This window comes from Chiloscyllium plagiosum, unplaced genomic scaffold, assembly GCF_037043375.1.
Source record: "Chiloscyllium plagiosum isolate Xiang-an unplaced genomic scaffold, Cpla_swu_hap1 HiC_scaffold_23, whole genome shotgun sequence".
In the NCBI taxonomy this organism is placed as follows: Eukaryota; Metazoa; Chordata; class Chondrichthyes; order Orectolobiformes; family Hemiscylliidae; genus Chiloscyllium; species Chiloscyllium plagiosum.
In genome coordinates, this window is record NW_028270161.1 from 60,610,261 (window position 1) to 60,636,771 (window position 26,511).

Genomic DNA, 26,511 nt, shown 5'->3' on the forward strand with positions numbered 1-26,511 from the left:
TGGGGTGGGGGTGGGGGTCAATATGGACTTGGTGGGCCGAATGGACTGCTTCCATACTGTACAGATATATGATTCTAGGTGATTATAATATGGTAAAATGTGAAGTTGCCCACTTTGGGAGGAAGAATAGGAAACCAGAGGGTAGAATCTTACTGACATCTGAGTGACTTAGTTAATGGCGAGATGTCTGGTAGAATGAGACAACAAAGTCCACTGAGGTCTATCTTGAAGTCGAGATCACCTTTGATGTTTTTGACAAGCATTGTGTGCTGAGATTCTCACTGGGCAGCGCCGAGATGTCAACTGCTGTCATTATTGATTGTTAAATGTCTTGTCAGCACCACAATTCACCTCCTCCATGTCCACACTCCCATTATATCAGACTCCACAGACAAGGCCCAAGTCCAGGAAAACTCAACAGCGAAACCAGCGTGATCCCCTTTCAGACTCAGCTCACCACATGCTCTGAACACAACCTTTCACTTAAAGATTGAGATGAAGGAACTGAGGGAATTCTGGCTAAGTTTGCAGATGATACAAAGACAGGTGGAGGGTCAGGTAGTAGTGAGGTGGTGGGGAGGTGCAGAAGGATTTAGACAGGTTAGGAGAGTGAGCAAAGAAGTGGCAGATAAGATACAATGTGGGAAAGTGTGAGATCATGCACTTTATTAGGCAGAAAAGAGGCAAGGACTATTATTTAAATGGGGGAAAATTCAGAAATCTGGAGTACAAAGGGACTTGGGAGTACTATTCCAGGATTCTCTTAAGGTAAACCTGCAGGTTCGGTCACAAATTAGAAAGGTAAATGCAGTGTTGGCATTTATTTCAAGAGGACTAGAATATAAATGCAGCGATATACTTTCAAGGTTTTATTTGGAATCTATATTTGGATCACGTTTGGGATATTGTGAGCAATTTTTGGCCCTCATATCTCAGGAAGGATGTATTGGCTCTGGAGTGAGTCTAAAGGAGGTTCATGAGAATGATCCCAGGCTTGAACGGCTTAACGTGTGTGAACAATGTTTGACAACTCTGACTCGATGGAGTTTAGAAGGATGGGGGGGGGGATCTAATTGCAACTTACAGAATGCTGAAAGATCTGCATAGAGTGGATGTTGGGAAGATGTTTCCATTACCAGGAAAGATTAGGACCCAAGGACACAGCCGTGGAGTAAAGGGAAAACCATTTAGAATGGAGAGAAGGAGAAATGTCTTCAGCCAGAGAGGGGTGAATCTATGGAACTCATTGCCACAGAAGTCTGTGGAGCCAGGTCATTGAGTATACTTAGGACAAAGATACATAGGTTATTGATTGTCAAGAGGATCGACAGTTACAAGAAGGTGGGAGAATAGGTTGAGAAACTTATCAGCCATGATTGACTGGCAAAGAGCAGGATCAATGGGCCGAATGGCCTAATTTTTGTGCCTATGTATTATGGTATTATGGTCTTATGATTGACCTTTGTATTGTAATCCAGGCACCAACATCTCAGGGCATGCTCCGTGGGCACTAGTCACACACCCCACATCCACAGACATTGGCATCTGACATGTACCAACCTCTCAACACCTTTGTGACACATCTACAATTCACTTAGAGGATATTTCTGCCCTTTCATGCTGCATCTCAGGCTGCACTGGCAATTACCATTGTAATTCTACAGAAAGGACTCTGTGCTCAGGGACACACTCCCAGCTTGTGGACTGGACCAGGCTGCATCTCCAGGCTCTTCACTCACCATCATAGCACTCACTCACTCTGAGCCTGACTGGATGCTCACACCATCCCTGCCTTGCCTCATCATTTTATACATTGCCCCCTCAGCCAGAGATACCAAGCTCATCTTCCTGCTGTTTATACCAGCTGTTTATTGCAGACACAGAGCCAGGAAACTTGTATGGTTGGCAGCAGACCTTAGTCAAGTACAGGGAGGTAGTGTAACTCAGGGAGTCCCTGTCAGGGACAGTTTCTGATACCGGTCCAGGGGCTTGGGTATGGTCAGCCACTCAGGGTAGTACAGCCAGGATCCACGCCCGAGATGGGTGAGGAGCTGAGTATCAGACAGCTTCCCTGTCCATATTGCCTCTTTCTGCCCTATTGTGGGTTCCTTTCCTCCAGGAATGAGAGCGAGGTTAAGGAAACTTGGTCAGCATGGACGGGTTGGACTGAAAGGTCTGTTTCTCTGCCGTAGGACTCATTGCTGGGTGAGGCAAGGGCTAGCTCCCCACAATTTTCATGAGGTCAGAGCAGTTTCTCAAGGATACATTAACCACACCTCCCCAGGAGAGTCATGATTGTATGCAGGAACCTTTTGATAAGTAAGTTCAAAAGATCCTACTGATGATCCCCTTGCTCACTCATGCCGCCTACCTGCACTCATTGGCTCCTCATATCCTCGATGTCAACTCATCTCTGTGTCCATGCACCCAGCGCTCACTTTGGACGAAACTCATTAAAGCCTGTACCAGCAATAGCATCCTTACACAACAGCTATTCATAATTACCACAACCCTATAAATGGGTCAGCTATTTAAAGTATCAATAGCACATAACACCTTTATTTTGTGAAAATAAACACTGAGCCAGTTTCAAAATTGATCTGAGAGAGAAAAGGGATTGTAGACCTATTAATTAAACAGTTTATAATTTCTTTGCATATTTTGAATGAACTATTAGACTCCCGTACTCTCAACCAAACCTCATTATGCATTCAACAGTTGCATCGATATAGCACCTCTAATGTTCACAGCTGCTTTGCATGAGCATTGTTGAGCAGATATTTGGTGAAAGAGGTCAACTGTACAGAGCATGGTACAGGAGAAACGCAGTGAGACAGAGAGGTTTGAGAAGAACATCAGCGCAAGGTAATGAGGCCACTATTGTGGAACATTTAGAATCAGTGAGGAACAAGAGGTCAGAGCTCGAGGTAGCAGGATCTGACAGCATCTATGGCTGCAGGAGTTTACACAGATAGGGGGCTATGAGGCCACGCAGGGATTGGTAAGTGAATTTTAACATTGAGGCTTTGGGGAACAGGAAGCCAGTGTTCAGTCAGTGGGCACAGGGCTGCTGCATGAAAAGAATTCAGTGTGAGGAAGGATTTGGGCATCAGGGCTTTGGGTAAGTTGAGGTTTACAATGTACCAAGATTTCTGGTAAAGTGTTCTATTCTAACATGTTGTCTATATTCAAAAAAGCCAAGAGCCAAATGGATAGACACTCAGGCCCCAATTCTCCTTGTTGTTTCTCCTGCCCATTGGTTTACACAACCATATCATCACCAGAGGCTCAGGACGTGTATATCATCTGAGGAATAGACCCTCAAAGAAATCTCCTCTGCCTCCTCCAAAGGAAGTCACTTGAGAATTTTATTGACAACTCTCCTCAATTTCCCCGACCTGAACTTCCCTCCCAGCCACCAAACCCCAATGAGGGTCGATTTGGAACCTTCCAGAAGCTACTATACCTCATCCCACTGGACATACTGACTTACATCATTCGTCAAGCCCAATATGAAGCACGTCATTAGAAACCTCCAGCGATTTCCACAGTGTACTTTAGATTTTGGGTAATGTTTTAAACTGAGGCTGTGAATGTAAGTGATCGCACGGCTCTGTCGGGAGCAGCTCTGACCGAGGTCCTGCTGATCTTTACTCCCAGGCACCACCACCAAGAGAGAGGGTGAGAGTCTGAGCACGTCGGCTGGCTTCCCAGCGTGCACATAGCAGTCACACTGTACATTCATCATTGTCTGTGAAACACATTGGGATAGGTTATGAAAGGTGCGAGATAAGTTCCACTCTTTCTACATTAAACAGTTACACAATATTAGGAACGTAACAAATGACTGAGCTCAGCCCCAGCGCTGGTATACCTAGTTCAGTCATACAAACATCCACTTTAATTCCTCCCACTTCTATTTTCTCACATCTTTGAGGCAAATCCATCAATGCCGATAATTTATTGCCTTCATTGCAATGTAGAGGAATGTAAAACAGTTAAACAAGTGAACAAGTCACATGTAATCCCTGCGTGTAGGTTGAAAATGAAAGATTACAGTGGAGACTCATTAGCGAAACAGAGACGGTGCTAGCTGCAGTAAGTTTCAGTTCCAAAAGTCAAAAACACTGCCAGATACATCATCCTTTCGTGTAAGGAGTGGAACATTAGAGATGCAACCTTCCTGCATCAAATATTAATAAGCCTGTCAATATGCATAATTTTGATATTTTAAAGGAGCTAATACCTTTTGGAACATTTGTATAATTTTGTGCTTTAATGATATCTGAGGTTCAGTGTTGTGTAAATGAAATATCTTCCAGGAGGATGGTACAGTGGCTCACAAACTTAACTAACTGATTCAGCACAGCCGATTAAAAGTTTTACTGAATATCCTCAAAGTGATGGAAGTCGCACACCTCAATTCAAAGGTGCACCTTGAATGTCTGAATTGTTAATAATCGTCGTGGTCTCAATTGAATGTCACAAACACAATATATTATTTTCAGAAGTAAGGTCAGAAATGGATTGCAGATTGCAGCACAGTCTGGGCTTAGATCTGAATAGTTTTATTGATAATATGTATGGGCTTTAAAGCAGTCTGATCAGTCTCCAGATGTTAAGTCCTGTTCACTGATTGTCATGGTTTCCTGCGGGATAGCCAGCGACACTTTAGCTTCTTAAACTCCCAGTCTCAGGGAGGGAGAGACAGAGCTAATCTGGCTTTCAAATTAAAAGTTGGAAGTGGTAAGGAAGATACAGATCAAAATTGTGACAAATCATGTGACTGTCCTCACATGGAGCCTGAAGGTGTTTAATGGTTTCTGTTTCCTAGTGCCTGATTGATCGCACACGACAACTAGCTCATATCGTGATTAACAAAGTCGTCAGCGTGTCTGAGAAGTTTAATCGCAGGATCTGCCAGCAGTACGACAGCATCATGAGGAAAATAACAAACAAAACAGACTCCACTCATAAACTGGTCCAGGTGCAGAACTATTTGGATACACTGAGGAGCCATGAAATGCTTCAGCTCAAGGTACCTTCACTATCCTTCTTGACACTCGGGAAATGTTAATGAAGACAGGCATTACAAGAGCAAACCATCCGAATTTGTCTGGATTTTAGCCCAGAATAAAACCTTTCTGTGGTGAAAGATGCAAATTAAAATTCTTTTCATATATTCTGTAATATTGTAAACTGAATTTTCAAGTTTGTCGCAATTGGCAATGACCAAATGATTCGGGACAGATTGTCTTCGTTCCCTGATGTGTAATTTTGTGCATGGTCTGTAGCTGGTGGATAGAATGTCACGGTGATGTTTCACTAATGAGAATACCTGTAAGAGCAGCAGTGTGACATTAACCAACAGGGACTATGTGACAGCTACAATGGATTGGGCTAGTGGGAGGAAGGGGGCGGGACACACAACAAACTGCAACGTTAATGTCTCCTTTTAAATTAAACCTGGAGCATACTGCTACCTTTTAATTCCTGCTATGAGGTGGGTGGGATTGAAGAAGTGAAGTTGAAGTTAGTCATCTGCATGGATTTGCAGGACGTCTGTAGGTTCTGCTCTGGCTGTGCAAACAATCCCTTTGATTCCGTACGGGGCCCTCATTAATTTCTCTCTGTAAGGCAAAGGGTTTATGCAAAAACACGTAGCTTTTATATTTTGTAGAAGTTATCTGTTCAGTCTGCGTTGTGATGCCAAAGCACGTGAATGTAAAATAGCTGGAACCAATGGAAAAACCTGCCAGGTTATATGACTGTTCAATGGCTCCCTGGATATTAATGGGTCGGCCATCATTTAAAATTTGTTGCATCTTTATGGTTTGATGTCACTGGTATTTGAATGCTGAGAGGTGGAGAAAGGCTCATAGACTCTGGATTGGCAACAACATCACGTGTCTATCATCATCTCAAACAGGACAAGCTGGACATAGCAGCTGAGAATCTCCTATTCCTTATGGACTACGCCTCGCTCTCCAAGAAAGACATTACTCTGAATGGAAACACCTTCTCATGGCCAGATAGGATCAGCCCACTCATCAGAAACAGGTCTGTTTAAAGACTCACTGCCTCCAAGAGAACAAGGGCCCTTTAAAATAACCTGTTTTGTAATGATTTCTCATCCTCATGTGAGAATTATGGTGAGAAAGAGCATTCCCTACACAGAAGCTGAGAAGACCATTTACACTATATTCTACACAGTTTTCTCAATATCAGAAGATTAGCAATCTTAATTTTAATTCTTAAAGTTCTGTACAAGCAGCTTGTTAGGATTATCTCTTACAAGATGATGATAAATTCTATTACTAATCATTTTAATCTATTATTAATACAACATACTGATTTCCTGATGATTTCTATCCATGATAAAGATTAGATTACTTACAGTGTAGAAACAGGCCCTTCGGCCCAACAAGTCCACACCGCCCCGCCGAAGCGCAACCCACCCATACCCCTACATGTATCCCTAACCTAATACTACGGGCAATTTAGCGTGGCCAATTCACCTGACCTGCACATCTTTGGACTGTGGGAGGAAACCGGAGCACCCGGAGGAAACCCACGCAGACACGGGGAGAACGTGCAAACTCCACACAGTCAGTCGCCTGAGGCGGGAACTGAACCCGGGTCTCTGGCGCTGTGAGGCAGCAGTGCTAACCACTGTGCCACCGTGCCGCCCCAATCTTCTCTTCAAAGTAATGGCTGGATCTGTAACAGTTTTTCCTCGAGTGACTGGCAATGCCTTTAGGTCCATGTGCTGTAAAAAGCGTTCACACCTGAAATGTAGAGGCAGAGTCCCTGTGTGTATTTAGGGCTGAGATAGAGAGATTCTTAATCAATAGGTGAACCGAGGATAATGGGGAAAATGCAGGAAAGTGGATGTAAAGATCAGCCATGATCCAATTGAACAGTGAAGCTGGCTTGAGGCCTACTATTTCTATTTCTTATGGTCTAAACCTCACCAGCTGTCTAGCTTTCTTTCCTCCTCAGTATTGCTCCTTCACTTATCTCTCCAACCAAGATTTTGTTCAAACATCTTGACATCTACTCATGCAGCTGAGTGTCAAATTTTGTTTAGTACTCTATTCAGTGACGCCCCTTGGGAATTGTCAGTATCCTGAAGGTGATGTATAAATGCCAGTTGTTGTTTATTGTCTGAAAGCTGAGGTGAAATGATTGAAGTCCACGTTATTCACAAACATTATTGAGACACTGCATTGTTTCCACGCTAAGAAGCAGTTTATTTTCCTTTTTCTCCCTTCCCCTTGCCTTTAGTGAAATGCGTTTGCAGAGAGAACATGATATGGCAGTTTCCAAACTGGTTGACTGGCAGAATGATTTTACAAAGCGCATCGCAGAAACAGCAGCCTGGGTGAAGACATTTCAAAGGAAGGATCACATGTCTGAGGCACAGCACTATGTGACGGATCTGGAAGGCATCAATAGGCAACTAGAGCAATTTACAGAGGAGGTAAGCTTGAGTATAGTTCTTTGTCAGATTCTGGTTTAGGACACTCTGCAACTTTCCACAAAGCTGAACAGATATTGAGGAAAGCGGAAGAATTATGGTGAGATCACATTGCTTATGTGAACTCTACCCTTAAATATTCTGTGTCCTGTTAATTACGAGTTGTTAATTATGTCAGAAGTTGTTCCCTCATCATTTCCCTGCAATTATATTGAATGAAAATAAACCGTACATTACATTTGCTAATGACAGAAGTTCTTTGTTGTTTGATGATAGAATTAGCAGAACAAGCAAGTAATCGGATGGAGTTCAATAATGTTTCTGTGATTAAATATATTGGAGCTCCTTGAAACAGAGCAGAACCAAAGTCTCCAATATATTTAATCTCCAAAATGTCACGAGAGACAGAGAGAGAGGACCCTAATCTTGAAAAACTGTGACAGAGAGAAAGAGAATCTGAAGCCTTTAAACTGAGACAGAGAGGGAGACAGAGAGAGAGAGAGAAATTATCAAATTGATATAATAAGTGATAGGATGAGGATACTTCAATTAAATTCAGTAATTGGTTAAGACAATAATTGATTACTTAATTAAGACATGGCAGAGAAGGTGGTGTGTTGTAACTGCAGTATACAGGGGCTATCAGATGCCACTGTGTTCCAGAACAAGCCCATCTGCAGTCAGTAGCTGCAACTTGAGGAGCTTTAGCCCAGAGTTTATGAGCTGGTGACTGAGCCACAGACATTACAACATATCAGAGAAGTGTAGAGTTATTTGGGCATTTGGTGTCAGGTGGCCATCACAACTCTGAGGATAAGGTCTTCTGAATTGGTCAGTGGTCAGGGATGGGTTGATGTCACTGTGAGCAAGACATGTATAGAGACCTGCAGCTCAAAGGCGAGGAGTCTTAGCTCTTTACATTTGTCCAATATCTTCATGGTTCTCGCAGGCTGTGTTGATGAAAATGGTGGCTGCAGATTGTGTGAGTAAACTTACTTTGAGGAAAGAAGTCATTCAAGTGTGAGAGGTGAATAGAAAAGTAGTTGTGGTGTTAGGAGACTGTATGTTCATGGAGGGTTAACACTTTTCTCTGCTATCAGAGGGATATTGTCAAACTTGAAAGGGTTCAGAAAAGATTTACAAGGATTTGAGCTATAGGGAGAGGATGAATAGGCTGGGGCTGTTTTCCCTGGAGTATCAGAAGCTGAGGGGTGACCTTATAAAGGTTTATAAAATCATGAAGGGCATGGATAAGGTGAATAGCCAAAGTCTTTTCCCCAGGTGGGTGAGTCCAAACCGAGAGGGCATAGGTTTAAAGTGAGAGGGGAAAGATTTAAATGGGCAACCTTTTGACACAGACGGTAGTGTGTGTGCGTGTGTGGAATGTGCTGTCAGAAGAAGTGGGGGTGGCTGGTACAATTACAACATTTAAAAGGCATCTGGATGGATGTATGAATAGGAAGGATTTAGAAGGACGTGGGCCAAATGCTGGCAAATATAACTGGATTGATGTAGGATATCTGGTCAGCATGGACGAGTTGGACCGAAGGGTCTGTTCCCGTGCTGTACATCTCTATGACTCTGTGCTGCCGAGCGCAAGTGTCCAGGCAGATGCGTTGCCTCCCCAGGTGTCAGGGGTCACAACATTTGCCGTTGGTGGGTTAGGAGCTTGCAGTGAGAGGGGGACATGGTCTCCAGTGGACATGGTCTAAGTAGGTAGCACAAACATAAGTAGGGTTAGGAAAAAGATTCTGCTGATGCATTATGAGCAGCTAAGGGCTAAATTTAAAAGTAAAACTTTATAGGTAATAATCTCCGAATTAGTATGTGAACTGTGAGCAAACTGGAATGAGAACAGAAATTGCTTTGGAAAAAACTCAACAGGTCTAGCAGCATCTGTGAAGTGAAAGCAGAGTTAAAGTTTCAGGTCTGGTGACCCTTCAGAACTGATTGTAGGGAAGAAAAGGTTGGTAAACATGCTAGAGAAGGACTGGGAGGAGGGGGAAGGAGGAAATGATTAGATTACTTACAGTGTGGAAACAGGCCCTTCAGCCAACAAGTCCACATTGACCCGCCAAAGCGAAACCCACCCAGACCCATTCCCCTACACCTAACACTACAGGCAATTTAGCATGGCTAATTCACCTAACCTGCACATTTTTGGATTGTGGGAGGAAACCCACGCAGACACAGGGAGAATGTGCAAACTCCACCCAGAGAGTCGCCTGAGACGGGAATTGAACCCAGGTCTCTGGCGCTGTGAGGCAGCAGTGCTAACCACTGTGCCACCGTGCCGCCCAATGATAGTGGAGATGGAGCCCAGGGAGGGAGAGAAAATCAATTGGGCAGACAAAGGAATGGGTAAAAGAAATGGATCAGCCTGGGGGAGTCAAAACCTGCTAATGGGGACTTTTAGTAGCTGACACTGGGTTGGTTGTGGTAACAGCCCATATGATGACATGGTCTGGTGTGTGGGCATTGGAGTAAGGATATGGGAGAGGGTGCTGAGGGTCGAGACGTGTTGAACTTGATAATCCTACTGGTGCTGGTGGAAATGTCAGCTAATGATCATTTGGGTGTGGATGCATAAAGGGTGTATGCTGGTAAGTGGGAGCAGGGGGACACTATTGCTATAGAACTGGATCAAGGAATGTTCCACATACGCCACAAAGAGACCGGCATAACTGGGTCGCATGTAGGTACACATAGCCACACCGTTGAGCTGAAGAAAGTGAAAGGAGTTAAAGAAGTATTTCTACCAAATCCAGTTCAGTCTTGTCAATGGTGACATCGTGGATATTGATAGTGACGGATTCAGTAATGGTAATGACATTGAATGTCAAGGATTTCCTCATTTGATTGCGTCTTACTAAGAACAAAGAAAATTTACAGCCCAGGAACAGGCTCTTCAGCCCTCCAAGCCTGAGCCGATCCAAATCCACTGTCTAAACCTGTCACCCAATTCCTAAGGATCTATATCCCTCTGCTCCCCACCTACTCATGCATGTTCCAGACACACCGTAAATGAATCTACCATGCCTGCCGCTACTATCTCTGCTGGCAATACGTTCCAGGCACCTGGAACTTTCCGCATGTTTCCCCCTTAAACTTGTCACCTCTCACCTTGAACACATTTTTGAATCCCTCACCCTGGGAAAAAGCTTATCTCTATTCACCCTGTCTATACCCTTCATGATTTTGTAAATCTCAATCAGGACCCCCTCAATCTCCTTTTTTCTAATGAAAACAATCCTAACCTACTCAACCTCTCTTCATACTTAGCATCTTCCATACCAGGCAACATCCTCGTAAACCTTCTCTGCACCCTCTCCAAAAGCATCCACATCCTTTTGGTAATGTGGCGACCAGAACTGTACACAGTATTCTAAATTCGGCCGAACCAAAGTCTTGTACAATTTTAGATGGAAATGTGTTGCTGGAAAAGCGCAGCAGGTCAGGCAGCATCTAGGGAACAGGAGAATCGACGTTTCGGGCATTAGCCCTTCTTCAGCCCTTCTTCATTAGCCTGAAGAAGGGCTAATGCCCAAAACGTCAATTCTCCTGTTCCCTAGATGCTGCCTGACCTGCTGCGCTTTTCCAGCAACACATTTCCATCTCTGATCTCCAGCATCTGCAGACCTCACTTTCTCCTTGTACAATTTTAACATGACCTGCCAGCTCTTATACTCAATACCCCATCCAATGAAGGCAAGCCTTCTTGACCACTCTATCCACCCGTGCGGGGACCTGAACTCCCAGATCTCTCTGCTCATCAACTTTTCCCAAGGCTCTTCCATTTACAGTATAGTTCACTCTAGAATCACCTCACATTTGTCTGGATTGAACTCCATCTGCCACTTCTATGCCCAACTCTCCAGTCTATCTATATTCTCCTGTATTCTTTGACAGTCCCCTATGCTTTCTGCTACTCCACCAATCTTTGTGTCATCTGCAAACTTACTGATCAGATTACCAATGCCCTCTTCCAGATCATTTATGTATATCCCAAACAACAGTGGCCCCAGCACTGATCCCTGTAGAATACCACTAGTCAACTTTCTCCATTTCAAGAAACTCTCTTCAACTACTACTCTGTGTCTCCTGTTGCTCAACCAGTTCTTTATCCACCTAGCTAGAACAGCCTGCACACCATGTGACATCACTTCCTCCGTTAGTTTACCATGGGGGACCTTATTTGTGGAGCTGCCTCCTCCAGTGAGTTGTTTGATTGTCCACCACCAATCACGACTGGATGTGGTCAAACTGTAGAGCTCTGAACTATTGGTTGTGGGGGACTTGTGAGAAAGGTACAGTAATAATCAAGGTTGACCCTAAGATGCACAACTGCTCTGAACACACTAGAGTTCTTCGAGAAAGCAAGAAACAGTATGAACCAAGGGGAATTTGGGAATAACTGGAAAACATTTGACAAGAAGCCACACCAAAGCTTACAATGAAAATAAATGCTCATTCTGCCAGGGGTAACATTTTTCTAAGCATAGATGGGGACAAGGAAATGGAACATAAAGGTAGAGATATTTTACTGCAGTAGTGGAAGACTTTGGCGCTGGTCACATTTGGAACACTGTACTGTTTTAGTCTCCTTAGAAAACATAAATTTGTCAGTTCTGAGACAGTTTCCTGACTGATTTCTGGGATGGGCAATTTATCCTGTGAAGAAATGTGGGGCAGATTGAGCCTGAGTCCATTGAAGTTGAGAAGAACAGGTGATGATTTTATTGAAGCACTTAAGATTTTGAGGGATCTTGACAGAATGGATGCTGAGATGATGGGGAGAGACTGTAAAACAAAGGTGTTTCCCAATTTAGATGGAGACCGAAGAAATGTTTTTTCTCCTGGGGTGGGGGGGGGGGAGGGGGGTCTTGAGTCTGCAGAATCCTTTTCCTAAAGTAGGGTGGAGACATTGCATATCTTTAAGGCAGATGGGAATCGATTCTTGTGTTTAGTTAAAATCAGTCTGAAAATGTGTTGCTGGAAAAGCGCAGCAGGTCAGGCAGCATCCAAGGAGCAGGAGAATCGATGTTTCGGGCATGAGCTCTTCTTCAGGAATGAGGAAAGTGTGTCCAGCAGGCTAAGATAAAAGGTAGGGAGGAGGGACTTGGGGGAGGGGCATTGGAATTGCGATAGGTGGAAGGAGGTTAAGGTGAGGGTGATAGGCCGGAGTGGGGGTGGGGGCGGGGAGGTCAGGAAGAAGATTGCAGGTTAAGAAGGTGGTGCTGAGTTCGAGGGTTGGGACTGAGACAAGGTGGGGGGAGGGGAAATGAGGAAACTGGAGAATCAGTCTGCCCGGTTTTGGAGCAGGTGGGACTTGGACACATGGGTCGTCTGGTTCAAACCTGCCACAAGAGCTCAAGATAAATTCTTGATTTCTGTTATTTTAAAAACAACCTGATCCGAAACATTTCTGAAGTAGGTAGAACTTGGACCTTGGCTTCCTGGCTCAGAGACGGGAACACTATCACAAGCGCCATTACATTGTTTTCCTTTAACCTATTTTTCTAACCAACCTGTTCAGAGATGTTTGGTGCAGGGTGGGTGGGACTTTAAACCTGGACACTCACTGCGCCACAAAAGCCACAGATTAATTGTTGATGAATTAGGGAGTTTGAATGGTATTGGGTGGAGTTTAGGCAATTTGAGCAGCCATGTCATTATTAACTGGCAGAGCAGTATGATTACAAACCTTAATTTATATTCAGCGAATCCAGTTGGTTATATCTTGTTTTGATTGAATGCTCAGTTGGCAATCTGCATTCACCTGACTGTTATCAGTGTCCCCAGGGGGTAGTTTTTTACAGAATCTGTTTTGGATTGACCATGCCAGCTGCCCTTGTGTCAGGGTGTGACAAGTTGCTCTTATCTTCGTTCAGAAAGCCCAGATCAACAATGAAGAGGTTCTGCTGGAGACAGGACACATTAGCCCTTACCATCAAATCCAGCATATTATCAATGCTAAGGAGCCCTTTGAGAGGTTGTGGAAAACCGCTGTGCAGTTTAACCTGCTCTCTGACAAGTGGATGTATGGCCCCTTGTTACAAGTCAATGCTGAGGATGTGGAACATGAGGTTAGAAATATACCACTTTTAATCACAGAAGTCAAAATTCTCCTTAAACCGTAATTCTATTATATTACAATATTTTAAGTATAAACATACATATAAATACAATAGTTATGAGATTTTTAAAAATGTGTATGTTCGAATGATTGCTGGACTTTAATTTTAAAAATACTGCCTGTTTAAAAATTAATAGTTTAAGATTGAAAGCAACAGTCTGTATGAATGAAATGCGTTAAAATAATGTATCTTGCAGTGAGCTCAATTCGTGTTATTTTTAGCTTCCGAGAGACATTAAAAAGCATGTGGGTTAATCTGTTAGTCTTCAATTTCCAGTGCTTTAAAAGATCTTTGCTGCTGTGAACTGTTTCCATCAGGTGCAGACTTTATGGAGGGTTAGCTACAAGTTAACCAAGGTCTTCAGTCACCCAGATTTACACGGACCTTTGAAAGTTGCCACAACCATCAAAACGAAGCTGGAAAAGTTCAAAATCAATATGCCGCTCATCAATGCCCTCTGCACCCCGGGGATTAAACCACGCCACTGGAGTTTGATGAGCCAAAAGGTAGGCAGATTGTTTTAAGGGCACAGAATTTTATTTATAACTCACAGGATACAAGCATCTCTGGCGAGGGCAACATTTATTGCCCATACCTAATTACCCAGAGGGCAGTCAAGAGTCAAACTGCTGTGGGCCTGGAGTCACGTAGTCCAGACTTGACAAGGATAGCAGTTTCCTTCCCGAAAGAACGTTAGTGACCCAGATGGGTTTTTACAACAATCGAGAATGATTATCATTAAACTCTTAATTGCAGATTCTTTATTGAATTCAAATTCCGCCACCTGCCATGGTGGGATTCGAACCTGGGTCCCCAGAACACTAGAGTCAGGGTGTGGTGCTGGAAAAGCGCAGCAGGTCAGCAGCATCCCGGCAGCAGGAAAATTGACGTTTCGGGCAAAAGCCCTTCATGAGGAATGAGGCTGGGAGCCTCGGAGGGGGGGTTGGAGAGATAAAAGGGAGGGGGGTGGGGCTGGGGGGGGAAGGTCACTGAGAGTGCAATAGATGGATGGAGGTGGGGTAAAGGTGATAGGTTGGAGGGGAGGGTGGTGCAGATAGGTGGGAAGGAAGATGGACAGGTGGAACAGGTCATGAGGATGGTGCTGAGCTGGAAGGCTGGAACTGGGGTAAGGTGGGGGAGGGGAAGTGAGGAAACTGGTGAAATCCACATTGATGCCATGGGGTTGGAGGGTCCTGAGGCGGAAGATAAGGCGTGGGTGGTAAGGGAGGGACGATGGATGAGGCCCAGGACCTGCATATCCTGGCAGACTGAGAGGCAGAGTTGAAGTTTTCGGCTGTGGGATGGTGTGGTTGGTTGGCGCAGGTGTCCTGGAGATGTTCTCTAAAGTGCTCTGCGAATGGGTGCCCTGTCCTCCTGACGTAGAGGAGACCACATCAGGAGCAACGGATACAGTAAATGATGTGTGGAAGTGCAGGTGAAACTTTGATGGATGTGGAAGTCTTCGTTGAGGTCTTGGATGAATGTGGGGGAGGAGGTGTGGGCGCAGGTTTTGCAATTCCTGCGGTGGCAGGGTAAGGTGCCAGGATGGGTAGGTGGGTTGTTGGGGGGCGTGCACCTGACGAGGTAGTCATGGAGGGAATGGTCTTTACAGAAAGTGGATAGGGGTGGGAAGGGAAATATATCTCTGGTGGTGGAGTCTGTGTGTAGGTGGCGGAAATGGCACAGGATGATGCCATGTATATGGAGGTTGGTGGGATAGAAGGTGAGGATCAGGGGGGTTCAATCCTTGTTGTGGTTGGAGGGGATGGGGTTCAAGGTGGAGGTGCAGGAAGTGGTTAAGAGGCATCTTCAACCATGTGGGAGGGGAAATTGTGGTCTCTAAAGAAGGAGGCCATCTGGTGTGTTCTGTGGTGGAACCTGTCCTCCTGGGAGCAGATGCAGCAGAGGCGGAGGAATTGGGAATATGGGATAGCATTTTTGCAGGAGGCGGGGTGGGAGGAGGTGTAATCCAGGTAGCTGTGAGAGTCAGTGGGTTTGTAGAAAATGTCAGTGTTGAGTCGGTCACCGTTGATGGAGATGGAGAGGTCCAGAAAGGGGAGGGAGGTGTCAGAGATGGTCTGGTGAATTTAAGGTCGGAGTGGAGTGTGTTGGTGAAGTTGATGAACTGTCAACTACGTCACATCATCCTCTGCCATTTCCGCCACCTACAAACGGACCCCACCACCAGGGATATATTTCCCTCCCCACCCCATCCGCTTTCCGCAAAGACCGTTCCCTCCGTGACTACCTGGCCAGGTCCATGCCCCCCAACAACGCACCGTCCTCTCCTGGCACCTTCCCCTGCCACTGCAGGAATTGCAAAACCTGCGGCCACACCTCCCCTCTCACCTCCATCCAAGGCCCCAAAGGAGCCTTCCACATCCATCAAAGTTTCACCTGCACTTCCACATATGTCATTTACTGTACTTGTTGCTCCCGATGCGATCTCCTCTACATTGGGGAGACTAGACACCTCCTTATAAAGCACTTCAGAGAGCATCTCCAGGACACCCGCACCAATCAACCTCACTTTCCTCATTTCCCTAACCCCACCTTACCCCAGTTCCAACCTTCCAGCTCAGCAGCACCTCATGACCTGTCCTACCTGTCCATCTTCCTTCCCACCTATCCACTCCACTCTGACCTATCACCTTTACCCTCATCTCCATCCTCCTATTGCACTCTCAGCGACCTTCCCCCGCCCAGACCCACACCCTCCCATTTATCTCTCCACCCCCGAGGCTCCCAGCCTCAATCCTGATGAAGGGCTTATCCCCAAAATGTCGATTTTCCTGCTCCTGGGATGCTGCCTGACCGGCTGTGTTCTAATCTCCAGCATCTGCAGTCCTCACTTTCCCCAGAATATTAGCTGAGTGTCTGGATTCACAGATTAATTTCTGACCAATTGTGGAGAAAATCAGTGATGATATGTTGGAAATGAGAATAATGTAAAGGACAACATCCACTGGTCTCTTGTCTAATTATCCAGAACCCCAGGATAATGCTCTAGGGACAGGTGTACGAATCCTGTTGGTGAAATTCAACTTTATTAAATATTAGGAATTAAAAGCTAACAAGATAGTGACAGTGTTGTTTGTGTATGAAATTAATCCTCTATTTCATTTTAGTCCCTCTGTTTGTTTGATTTACCCAAAGCTGTGCTCTTCCCCACCATCTCCATTGGCTGGCTGGTGTTTTGGATGGGTAGGAATTTCCAGCTGGGGAGATGTAACGAGAGTTTTCAGCGAGGGAAGTGATTGCTGGGCCTCTTATTGAGGCATATGTATCATCGATAGACACAGGTGAGGTGCCGGAAGACTGGACGTTGGCTAACATGGTGCCATTGTTTAAGAAAGGTGGTAAGGAAAAGCCAGGGAACTATAGACCAGTGAGCCTGATGTCGGTGGTGGGCAAGTTGTTGGAGGGAATCCTGAGGGTCAGGATGTACATGTATTTGGAAAGGCAAGGACTGATTAGGGATACTCAACATGGCTTTGTGCATGGGAAATCATGTCTCACAAACTTGATTGAGTTTTTTGAGGAAGTAACAAAGAGGATTGACGAAGGCAGAGCAGTGGCTGTGATCTATATGGACTTCAGTAAGGCGTTCGACAAGGTTCCCCATGGGAGACTGGCTAGTAAGAGTAGATCTCATGGAGATCTAGCCATTTGGATACAGAACTGGCTCAAAGGTAGAAGGCACAGGGTGTTGGTGGAGGGTTGTTTTTCAGACTGGAGGCCTGTGACCAGTGGAGTGCCACAAGGATCGGCGCTGGGTCCTCTACTTTTCATCATTTACATAAATGATTTGGATGTGAGCATAAGAGGTATAGTTAGTAAGTTTGCAGATGACACCAAAATTGGAGGTGTAGTGGACAGCGAAGAAGGTTACCTCAGATTACAATGGAATCTTGATTAGATGGGCCAATGGGCTGAGGAATGGCAGATGGAGTTTAATTTAGATAAATGTGAGGTGTTGCATTTTGGGAAAGCGAATCTTAGCAGGACTTATACACTTAATGGTAAGGTTCTAGGGAGTGTTGCTGAACAAAGAGACCTTGAAGTGGAGATTCATAGCTCCTTGAAAGTGGAGTCCCAAGTAGATAGGATAGTGAAGAAGACATTTGTTATGCTTTCTTTTATTGGTCAGAGTATTGAGTACAGGGGTTGGGAGGTCATGTTGTGGCTGTACAGGACATTGGTTAGGCCACTGTTGGAATATTGCGTGCATTTCACGTCTCCTTCCTATTGGAAATATGAAAGGGTTCAGAAAAGATTTACAAGGATGTTGCCAGGGTTGGAGGATTTGAGCTATAGAGAGAGGTTGAATATGCTGGGACTGTTTTCCCTTGAGCGTCGGAGGCTGAGGGGTGACCTTATAGAGGTTTATAAAATCATGAGGGGCATGGATAGGATAAATAGACAAGGTCTTTTCCCTGGGGTCGGGGAGTCCAGAACTAGAGGGCATAGGTTTAGGGTGAGAGGGGAAAGATATAAAAGAAACCTAAGGGACAACTTTTTCACACTGAGGGTGGTACGTATATGGATTGAGCTGCCAGAGGAAGTGGTGGAGGCTGGTACAATTGCAACATTTAAAAGGCATTTGGATGGGTATATGAATAGAAAGGGTTTGGAGGGATATGGGCCGGGTGCTGGCAGGTGGGACTAGATTGGGTTGGGATATCTGGTTGTGGACCAGAAGTGGACCGAAGGATCTGTTTCCATGTTGTTCATCTCTACGATTCTATGACTCTGTCTGCCCCAGATGTGAGAGTGGTTTACACCTAAGATCCTTGAATCAGCAGGTTTAACTTTTTTTTTAAATTCACTCAAGGCATCACTGTCTGCACCAGCATTCCTGGCCCAGCCCCCTCGCTGCCCTTGAGAAAATGGTGGTGAGCAGCATTCTTAAACTGCTGCAGTCCATGTGCTTTAGGTTGACCCACAATGCCATGAGGGAGGGAATTCCAGGAGTTTGACCCAGTGATACTGAAGGAAGAGCAACATATTTCCAAGTCAGGATAATGAGTGGCTTGGACGGGAACTTGAAGGTAGTGATGTTCTCATGTATCTGCTGCCCTCATCCTTCTGGATGGAAGTGGTCACTGGTTTCGAAGGTGCTGTCTTTGATGAAGTGCTATTTCTTCATTCACTGCTGAAGCAAATAATTCCAAAAGCACCTCCCTCAGAGTGGGGTCTGTGATGCCTGTATATTCTCTGAGGAGGGGGCAAGGACTGCAGGAGCCCATTGTCCAAATAACTGCAGGTGTCCATTGTCCAATGTGACTCTTTCTTCTTTTGCATCATCCATGGGAGCTTGGTTGTATCTCCTCTGAGAAGCCTTTCACAGTGTGAGGCTGGAGAATGGGGAGCTGGATGCTGAGCGTGTACTTATCCCTGACCCTGTCTGAAACAAGGTGGAGATGGTGAGGGGGCAGCCATTGCTCCGTGGTTCTTCTACTTCACCGCTGCCAGTTTTCGGTAAACCCATAGAGAGCAGGTTGCCCACTGTCAGGGTAAGGGATATGTAGGAACCTTGTGAATGGACAAATCTGGATCCGTCTCACCCTAGCATTACTCCTTTCAACATTTGCCATGAGGAAGCTTGTTTTGCTGAGGATGGGGTTTTCCTAAAGAACATTCCGGCAAAGTGGTGCACATCATGGTTCATTGTGATGCCCCCCCCCCCCACCCCACCCCACCAGGCCTCAATGGGTACACCCATCACAGTGGTGTTGTAGACATGGGGCAGCCAATGCCGAGGGAGGTGGGGGGAGGGAAGTCCACCACTCTCTGCAAATGTTGGGCAGGAAGGAGTAGGATGGTTCACAAGGCCTAACTCAGGCAGACCCTGCCCAGTATATCCCCTTCCAGTGGACCCACTGATACCCATAATAGGAGTTGAGGGCAATGGCAGTGACTGCTCCAGAGCGAAGCATATCGACTGAGGAGACTTCACCCAGCTGTCATTGCCATTGGCTGGTCAGGACCTAAGACTCCCACTCCCAGTGAGCTCCATCAGGAATACTGGGGACACAATGCTGTGCACGCCTCTGTGCTTCAATCAGGACACTTCCCCAGCCTCCCACCAGACAGAGGCCTCCATCCATCCATCCATCCATCCAAACCAGGTTCCAAAGCCAGCACAGCCTAGTGGAATCAATCCCCAAAACTCCCTGATCTGAAATCAGGACAGCGAGGAGAAAAACATCAGCCCACAATGTTCAATTTACATTTCACCCACATTCTTGTCTTTACATTTATTTAATAATTTACTGATTCTTGTCTCTCAATGTCCTGATAGTTGATAAAATAAACTTCACAGTGGTCTACAAAATGCCATTGTTCTTTCTCAGAGTGTGATAGAATACTCCCCACGGGCCTGGATGGCGCAGCTCCAACAACACTCGAGATATTTGACACCATCCAGGAAAAAGCTGCCTGCTTAATTGACACCACATCCACAAGTATCCACTCCCTCCACCATCAATGCTCAATAGCAGCAGTGTGTACCATCTACAGGATGCACTGCAGAAATTCATAAAAGATCCTCAGACAGCACCTTCCAAACCCATAACCACTTCCATCTAGAATGACAAGGGCAACAGATACATTGGAACACCACCCCCTGAAAGTTCCTTTCCAGGCCACTCACCATCCCTGACTTGGAGATGTATTGCCACTGATGTTGGGTCAAAATCCTGGAACTCTCTCCCACACAGCATTGTGAGTGTAAGCATTCTGGTTTCCAGCATCTGCAGTCATTGCTTTTACCTCGTTGATTTTAACCCTACTGCGAATCCTCTTGCAAGGATGCCTGCCTTGAAGAAGTTTTCCTCCTCTCTCTACAAGAATCTCAGGGATCCCTCTCCCACTGCAACTCCCAGGTCATTTCCTCTGCCCTGAAGCTCTTCAACCATGTCCTGAAACAAACTCGCTATGCTACTTTCTCCCCACCCCCACCCTCCTCTAGCTTATCTATCCACACTTCAGGCAGTCTGCCTTTATTCCTGATGAAGGGCTTTTGCCCGAAATGTCGATTTTACTGCTCCTCGGATGCTGCCTGAACTGCTGTGCTCTTCCAGCACCATTAATCCAGATATTGTGGGTGTATGTACTCCCGAGGACTGCAGCACTTCAAGGTTAAGGTTTCATTTTAACCTTCACTGAGAAAGCAGAATTGTAGCTCATTTTAAATGTGCAATCTACCCTGGTCCCATTGCATTGTTTCGTCCTGTTTCTCATTCAGTTCCCCATTTGAGGGAACGCGGTGTTCTAGTTTGATGGACTGTCAGTGCATTGAAACTAAGGACATAAACTAGAGAAGAGGCTGTATTGAGTGACGGCATATCAGAAAAGGAGGCAGCCACTTGATCTCAAATTAAATACATTCAGGAAACACCAGCCCCACCCCTCATCCTAGTGAGAGTCTCAGTTTTATTTAAATTACACAGCATGAGCCAGGAAGGAGAAATGATTAACTGCAGTTGATAAGGACATATGAGATCACCAGCCCGGTAAGAATTCAGCTCAAAGGTGACATCCAGTTAGATGTCAAACCTCCAGTTGTGTGCAATTTATGTTCCTGCTTGTGTTGTCAGAGACTGATGTTGTTAAAATGTCATGATGTTTTCATCCTGTGAAAACCCCATAAATAAAAGCAGTAGGGAATTCCTCCAAGACATGACACTACCTCCACAACACTCGCCATGACAACAAAGCTGACAATGTACACAACGCCCAGTCAAATCCTTTGTGTTCAATGGACACATTCCTTCTCATTGCTACCCTACTCCATAGTCATTGCATTCAGCCAGAAGTTTCAGATGAATTCTCTGTTCTATGCAGGACAAACTCCTGTGCTACAGGCAGTGGTTTTTCCATTCACTCACAGAATGGAAACATCGCTGGCTGGAGCAGCATTCATTGCATGTCCCTTGGAGAAGGTGTGGGCTGAGCTATCTTCTTGAACCGTTGCAGTTCTTGGGACACTCATTGCAGAATCCAGGATTTTGCCCAGTGACACTGAAAGAACAGTGATATATTTCCAAGTCAGGATGTTGAATGAATCAGAGGGGAACTTGCAGGGAGTGGTTTTCCCAAACCGTGGAAATGATGTGTGGAAATTCCACATGATCCCACAGTTGTTTCCATTGGATTTGCAGGATGACTGCATTATCCCCTATTTGTTTGGTTAACTTTTAAGAGGACTTAGAACCTGGAATTTCTGTGACATCTGCCACTGAGAGAGATTTTATCCAAGAACTGCAGAAACCTGCCACAATAGTCAGGACACCTGTGAAAATGTGGGTTTGGTGAGCCTTTCTTTCAAATGGACAGAAAAAGGCAGACATTTTCTTTCTTTGACACAGACCCAATTTCAATTAATCTTCCAAAATAAATGCAAACTGAACTGAGTAGAAAGCATTGACCTGGGATTTCTACACTACCTGGGTTAGTTTCCACTCCCGGCACCTTCCCCTGCAACCGCAGGAGGTGCAAGACTTGCGCCCACACCTCCCCCCTCACCTCCCTCCAAGGCCCCAAATAAAACTTCCATATCTGCCACAGATTCACCTGCACCTCCACACACATCATCTATTGCATCCTCTGCACCCGATGTGGCCTCCTCTATATTGGGGAGACAGGCCGCCTACTTGCGGAGCGTTTCAGAGAACACCTCTGGGACACCCGGACCAACCAACCCAACCACCCGGTGGCTCAACACTTCAACTCCCCCTCCCACTCCACCAAGGACATGCAGGTCCTTGGACTCCTCCATCGCCAGACATAGCAACACGACGGCTGGAGGAAGAGCGCCTCATCTTCCGCCTAGGAACCCTACAACCACAAGGGATGAACTCGGATTTCCCCAGTTTCCTCATTTCCCCTTCCCCCACCTTGTCTCAGTCAAATCCATCGAACTCAGCACCGCCTTCCTAACCTGCAATCTTCTTCCTGACCTCTCCCCCCCCACCCCAGTCTGACCTATCACCCTCACCTTGACCTCTTTCCGCCTATCGCATTTCCGACGCCCCTCCCCCAAGTCCCTCCTCCCTACCTTGTATCTTAGCCTGCTGGACACACTTCCCTCATTCCTGAAGAAGGGCTTATGCCCGAAACGTCGATTCTCCTGTTCCCTGGATGCTGCCTGACCTGCTGCGCTTTTCCAGCAACACATTTTCAGCTCTAGTTTTTAAAACACCTATCTGATACTCTCTAAATCTGAAACAATATCCGTTTTCTCACTAGATTCCAATCAACAAAAAAATCAACAAAAATAAATATTGAAGTGAACACAAATGTTTAATCCTAACCCTAACCCATAACTCTAACCCAAATGTTAAATATAACCCTAAACCTACCCCCACACTTACTCTACCCTAAAACTAATCTTACTGCTGACCTACACCTTAACATGAGCCCTAAACTTCATCCTAACCCTAAAACTACCACTAACTCTACCCCGAAACCTATAAATCTAGCCCTAACCCTGACCGTAACCTAATGGTAGCCTTGACCCTAGCCCTAACCCTAATCGTAATGCTAACCCTAACCCTAACACTAACCTTAACACTGACCTTAATCTAATGTAACCCTCACCCTAACTCGAAACCTAATGCTAATTTTATCCAAATGTACAAGCAGATACAGGAGCAGCAGTAAAGCAAGTTGTAGGCATTGGACAAATGGACTCACAGGTGCAGGTCTCCAACAATGCAGTTTGTACCAAGCTCCCTTAGGCCTGTGACTGTCTGACTGCGTAGCGCCAGCACCCTCAGCATCTGCTAGATAGATGCACAGACCTGCACTGCAATGCTCTAACTACTGGTGCTCAGCAGCAACAGAAATGCAAAAGAGAAGAAAGGACTTTGACGTCACTCCCACTCATCCTTACACAACAGGAGACAGGGTGGGAGCAAGAGGTACCCAGCTGGAAGGGAAACCATACACACTGGCTTCCCAGAAGGATGCTGCAGAAGTGGCCGGGTTTCTGCTTGCTATTCTCAGCTGAGTGGGGAGTTCAAGATGCGGAGGGTGAGCCTGCCTCACAGCAGGACACACTCAGCATGTCTCGGCACCCTGGGGTCACCTGTGCACTACTCCCAATGCTCCATCATAAGACAGGTTCCTCCAGCCAACTGCAGACACCAAGACTGTACCTGCAGGAGGCTGGAGGGAAAAGCAAAAGGAGACCTCATCTGGGCACATGGGAAGTAGGTTAATGCTTCATTATGGAGCCTTGGTTCAAACCATGTGAAACAGTAAGGCAAGACAACAGGACCAGAAGCCTGGATGAGGCGGCAAAAGTGCAATAAGGTCAGGCCAAGGAAAGACCATGATAGAGACTCTGTGAACATCCCAAGTCGGTGCAAAGTGAGTGAGCAAACAAGGAGTTGGCAAATACTGTCTTGTCCAGTCAATGAGCTGGGAGCTGTCCCTGTGTGGAATGTGTCCTGGCTGCAGTGTTAGAATGAAGGTGCCACTGCAGTGTTGGAGCGCTTTGTTGGAGTTCAGTAACATGCTGTTACGGGTGAGAGATGTATCATGAGGCTGTGGTGAGGCTGGTTCATATCCGATGACACCGTCCATGGACAGAGAGTGCAGCACAGTCACTGTCCATGGAGTGTGCCCTGGCATGTTGGTGACTGCGGAGGAGTGAGCAGCAAAGTGGAGTCACCAGTTTAGACTTCCATGTTGGGAACTGGCCCCGCCTAGTTTCTCTCCACAGTGTGGGAAAATAACAAATTGCCTATCGCGGAGGCAAAAAGAGGTATTAACGCCATGGTACTTCATGAAAACTGGTAGGCAGTCCGTCATTGGCCCTCAGTTTGAATGCAGGACAGATTCAATGGCAACAACTTGATGGTTCAGGGACTGAGGGAGCAGGAATTAGACATGAAACAAAGGAATAAAAACAAAATGCTGCAGATGAAATCTGAAACAAACACAGAGAATGCTGGAGAAATTCAGAAGGTCTGGCAGCAACAGTGGTTAGAGACATCGAGTTAATGTTTCGTGTGTGATATGACACTAGAACAGAGCAAATGTGGTGCCCTGAGGAGATGTGAATGGCAGGACAATGAACAATTATCCTTCACATGAAATCTCCTAAATTGGCCGACACTTGAACTCGGCTTTTCATCTGTCCAATGAGATTTCTGAATCATTGAGGTTGTTTATGTGGATGGTTCCAAATTCACAGGTTCAACCCTTGATAGTTTGTGAGTTGATAATTGAGCTTTACCTGCTCTTGACAGCTCAGGAGCTTGTGCCCACTCTCCTTGAGGCCATGCTAAATTGCCCATAATGTCCATGAATGTACAGGCTAGGTGGATTAGCCTAGGGAAATACAGGGATAAGGTAGCAGGGTGGGTCTGGGCAGGATGCTCTTCACAGGGTCTTTGTGGACCCAAGGGTTGAACGGCCTGCATCCATACTGAAAGGATTTCTCTGATTCAGCTCAGAGGAGTACATTTCTAGGCCTTTTACTCATTTATCTGCATCTAACTTTGAGAAGAGTCTTACCCTTTGTGAACTGGCACAATGGTGAGGAACATTATTCTTACTTATCAAGCACCAAGTACTGCATGTTAACATCTCATTGAACTACAATTAGAGGACGGTCAGCCAAATGAGAACAGTACCCTGTGTCCAACATAAAACTAGCTAGAATATTTATACAGCTTCTAAAAATGATATGGGTACAGAAATCAGGGAGAAGGCCTGTGGACAGAGAGGAGGACCTGGGTGGTCAGGCAGGCTTAAAGGGCCAGATGAAATATATCCCAGGCTGTAAATATATCCCAGACTGTTCAATGAGACAAGGGATGAAATAGCAAGGGCACTTACAATAATTTTCAATTGCTCCCTTGTTGAGGTGCCAGAGGGATGGAGGAAGCTAATGTCATACCGTTGTTCAAGGAAGCAAGGGATAAAGTAGGAAACTGCCTCTCAATATGGGGAAAAGTGTTGGAATCAATGCTGAAGAACAGAATTAAGCTACACTTGGAGAGGCAGGGATTAATCAAGAGCAGTCAGCACAGTTTTATTTTGGGGGCGGTCATATCTGACCAACTCGAGTGAATGTTTTGAAGAGGTGACCGGCTGTGTAGATATGGGACTTTAGCAAGGCTTTTGATCATGCCCCACATGGAAACACTTATAACAAAGGTAAGAGCCCAGGGGATCCAAGGAAATTTGGCAAATTGGATACAGTGGCAGGAAGCAGAGGGTGATGGTTGAGGGGTGGTTTTCTGACTGGAAATCTGTGTCCTGTAAGATCTCACAGGGGTCAGTGTTGCGCTCTTGTTGTTTATGGTTTATATGAATGATGTAGAGATAGTTCTGGGATAAGGCGCATTTCAACAGTACAATTTGGCTGTAACATTGCTGAAGAATGAGGGAATGGTGTTTTCGAGAACGCTTACCTCTATTGGCAATAGCGTGATTCCAGTGGGGATCTGTTTGTGTGCTTCATTCTGCCCAGGTGCCAATGTCTGAGCAATCCTGTGCATGCGCCAATATCCGTGTTGTTCCATGCATGCACAACTTCAGTGCCAGTCTTTGTACCAATGTCAACACCGAAGGCTTCATGCCATTCTGCACATGTGTGATGTTAGCGTCAGCCTTTATGCTGTTCTGCGCATGCACCAATGTCAGCTGTTGACAGAGTAGCTTTCTGTGAGAGGTACTGTACAGGGAGCAGCTTTCATACATTTTTTAAATGTACTGTGTTAAATTTACATTTGTTTCATTAATAAATATGATTTCAACCTCCACTCAGGGTGTGCGATACTTTGCATTAGACTTTTGGGTGATTTTTGAGCGATTGTGAGCAATAGTGTTTGTTGACCCCACGTTTCCCATAGGCCCATTATTTCTATGAAGTGA

At 45.6% G+C, this 26,511-nt stretch overlaps 1 protein-coding gene across 3 annotated transcripts in view; it reads left to right on the forward strand.

The window, feature by feature from the left end:
* Positions 1 to 26,511, forward strand: part of LOC122561437 (dynein axonemal heavy chain 3-like) — a 557,691-nt gene that overhangs the window by 202,939 nt on the left and 328,241 nt on the right. For all 3 annotated transcript variants that reach the window (XM_087999740.1, XM_087999741.1, XM_087999742.1), the window contains 5 exons: positions 4,835 to 5,038; positions 5,930 to 6,060; positions 7,288 to 7,483; positions 13,372 to 13,566; positions 13,935 to 14,123. In XM_087999740.1, coding sequence (XP_087855866.1) covers positions 4,835 to 5,038; positions 5,930 to 6,060; positions 7,288 to 7,483; positions 13,372 to 13,566; positions 13,935 to 14,123 — 915 coding nt within the window. The remainder of the gene's footprint in view (positions 1 to 4,834; positions 5,039 to 5,929; positions 6,061 to 7,287; positions 7,484 to 13,371; positions 13,567 to 13,934; positions 14,124 to 26,511) is intronic.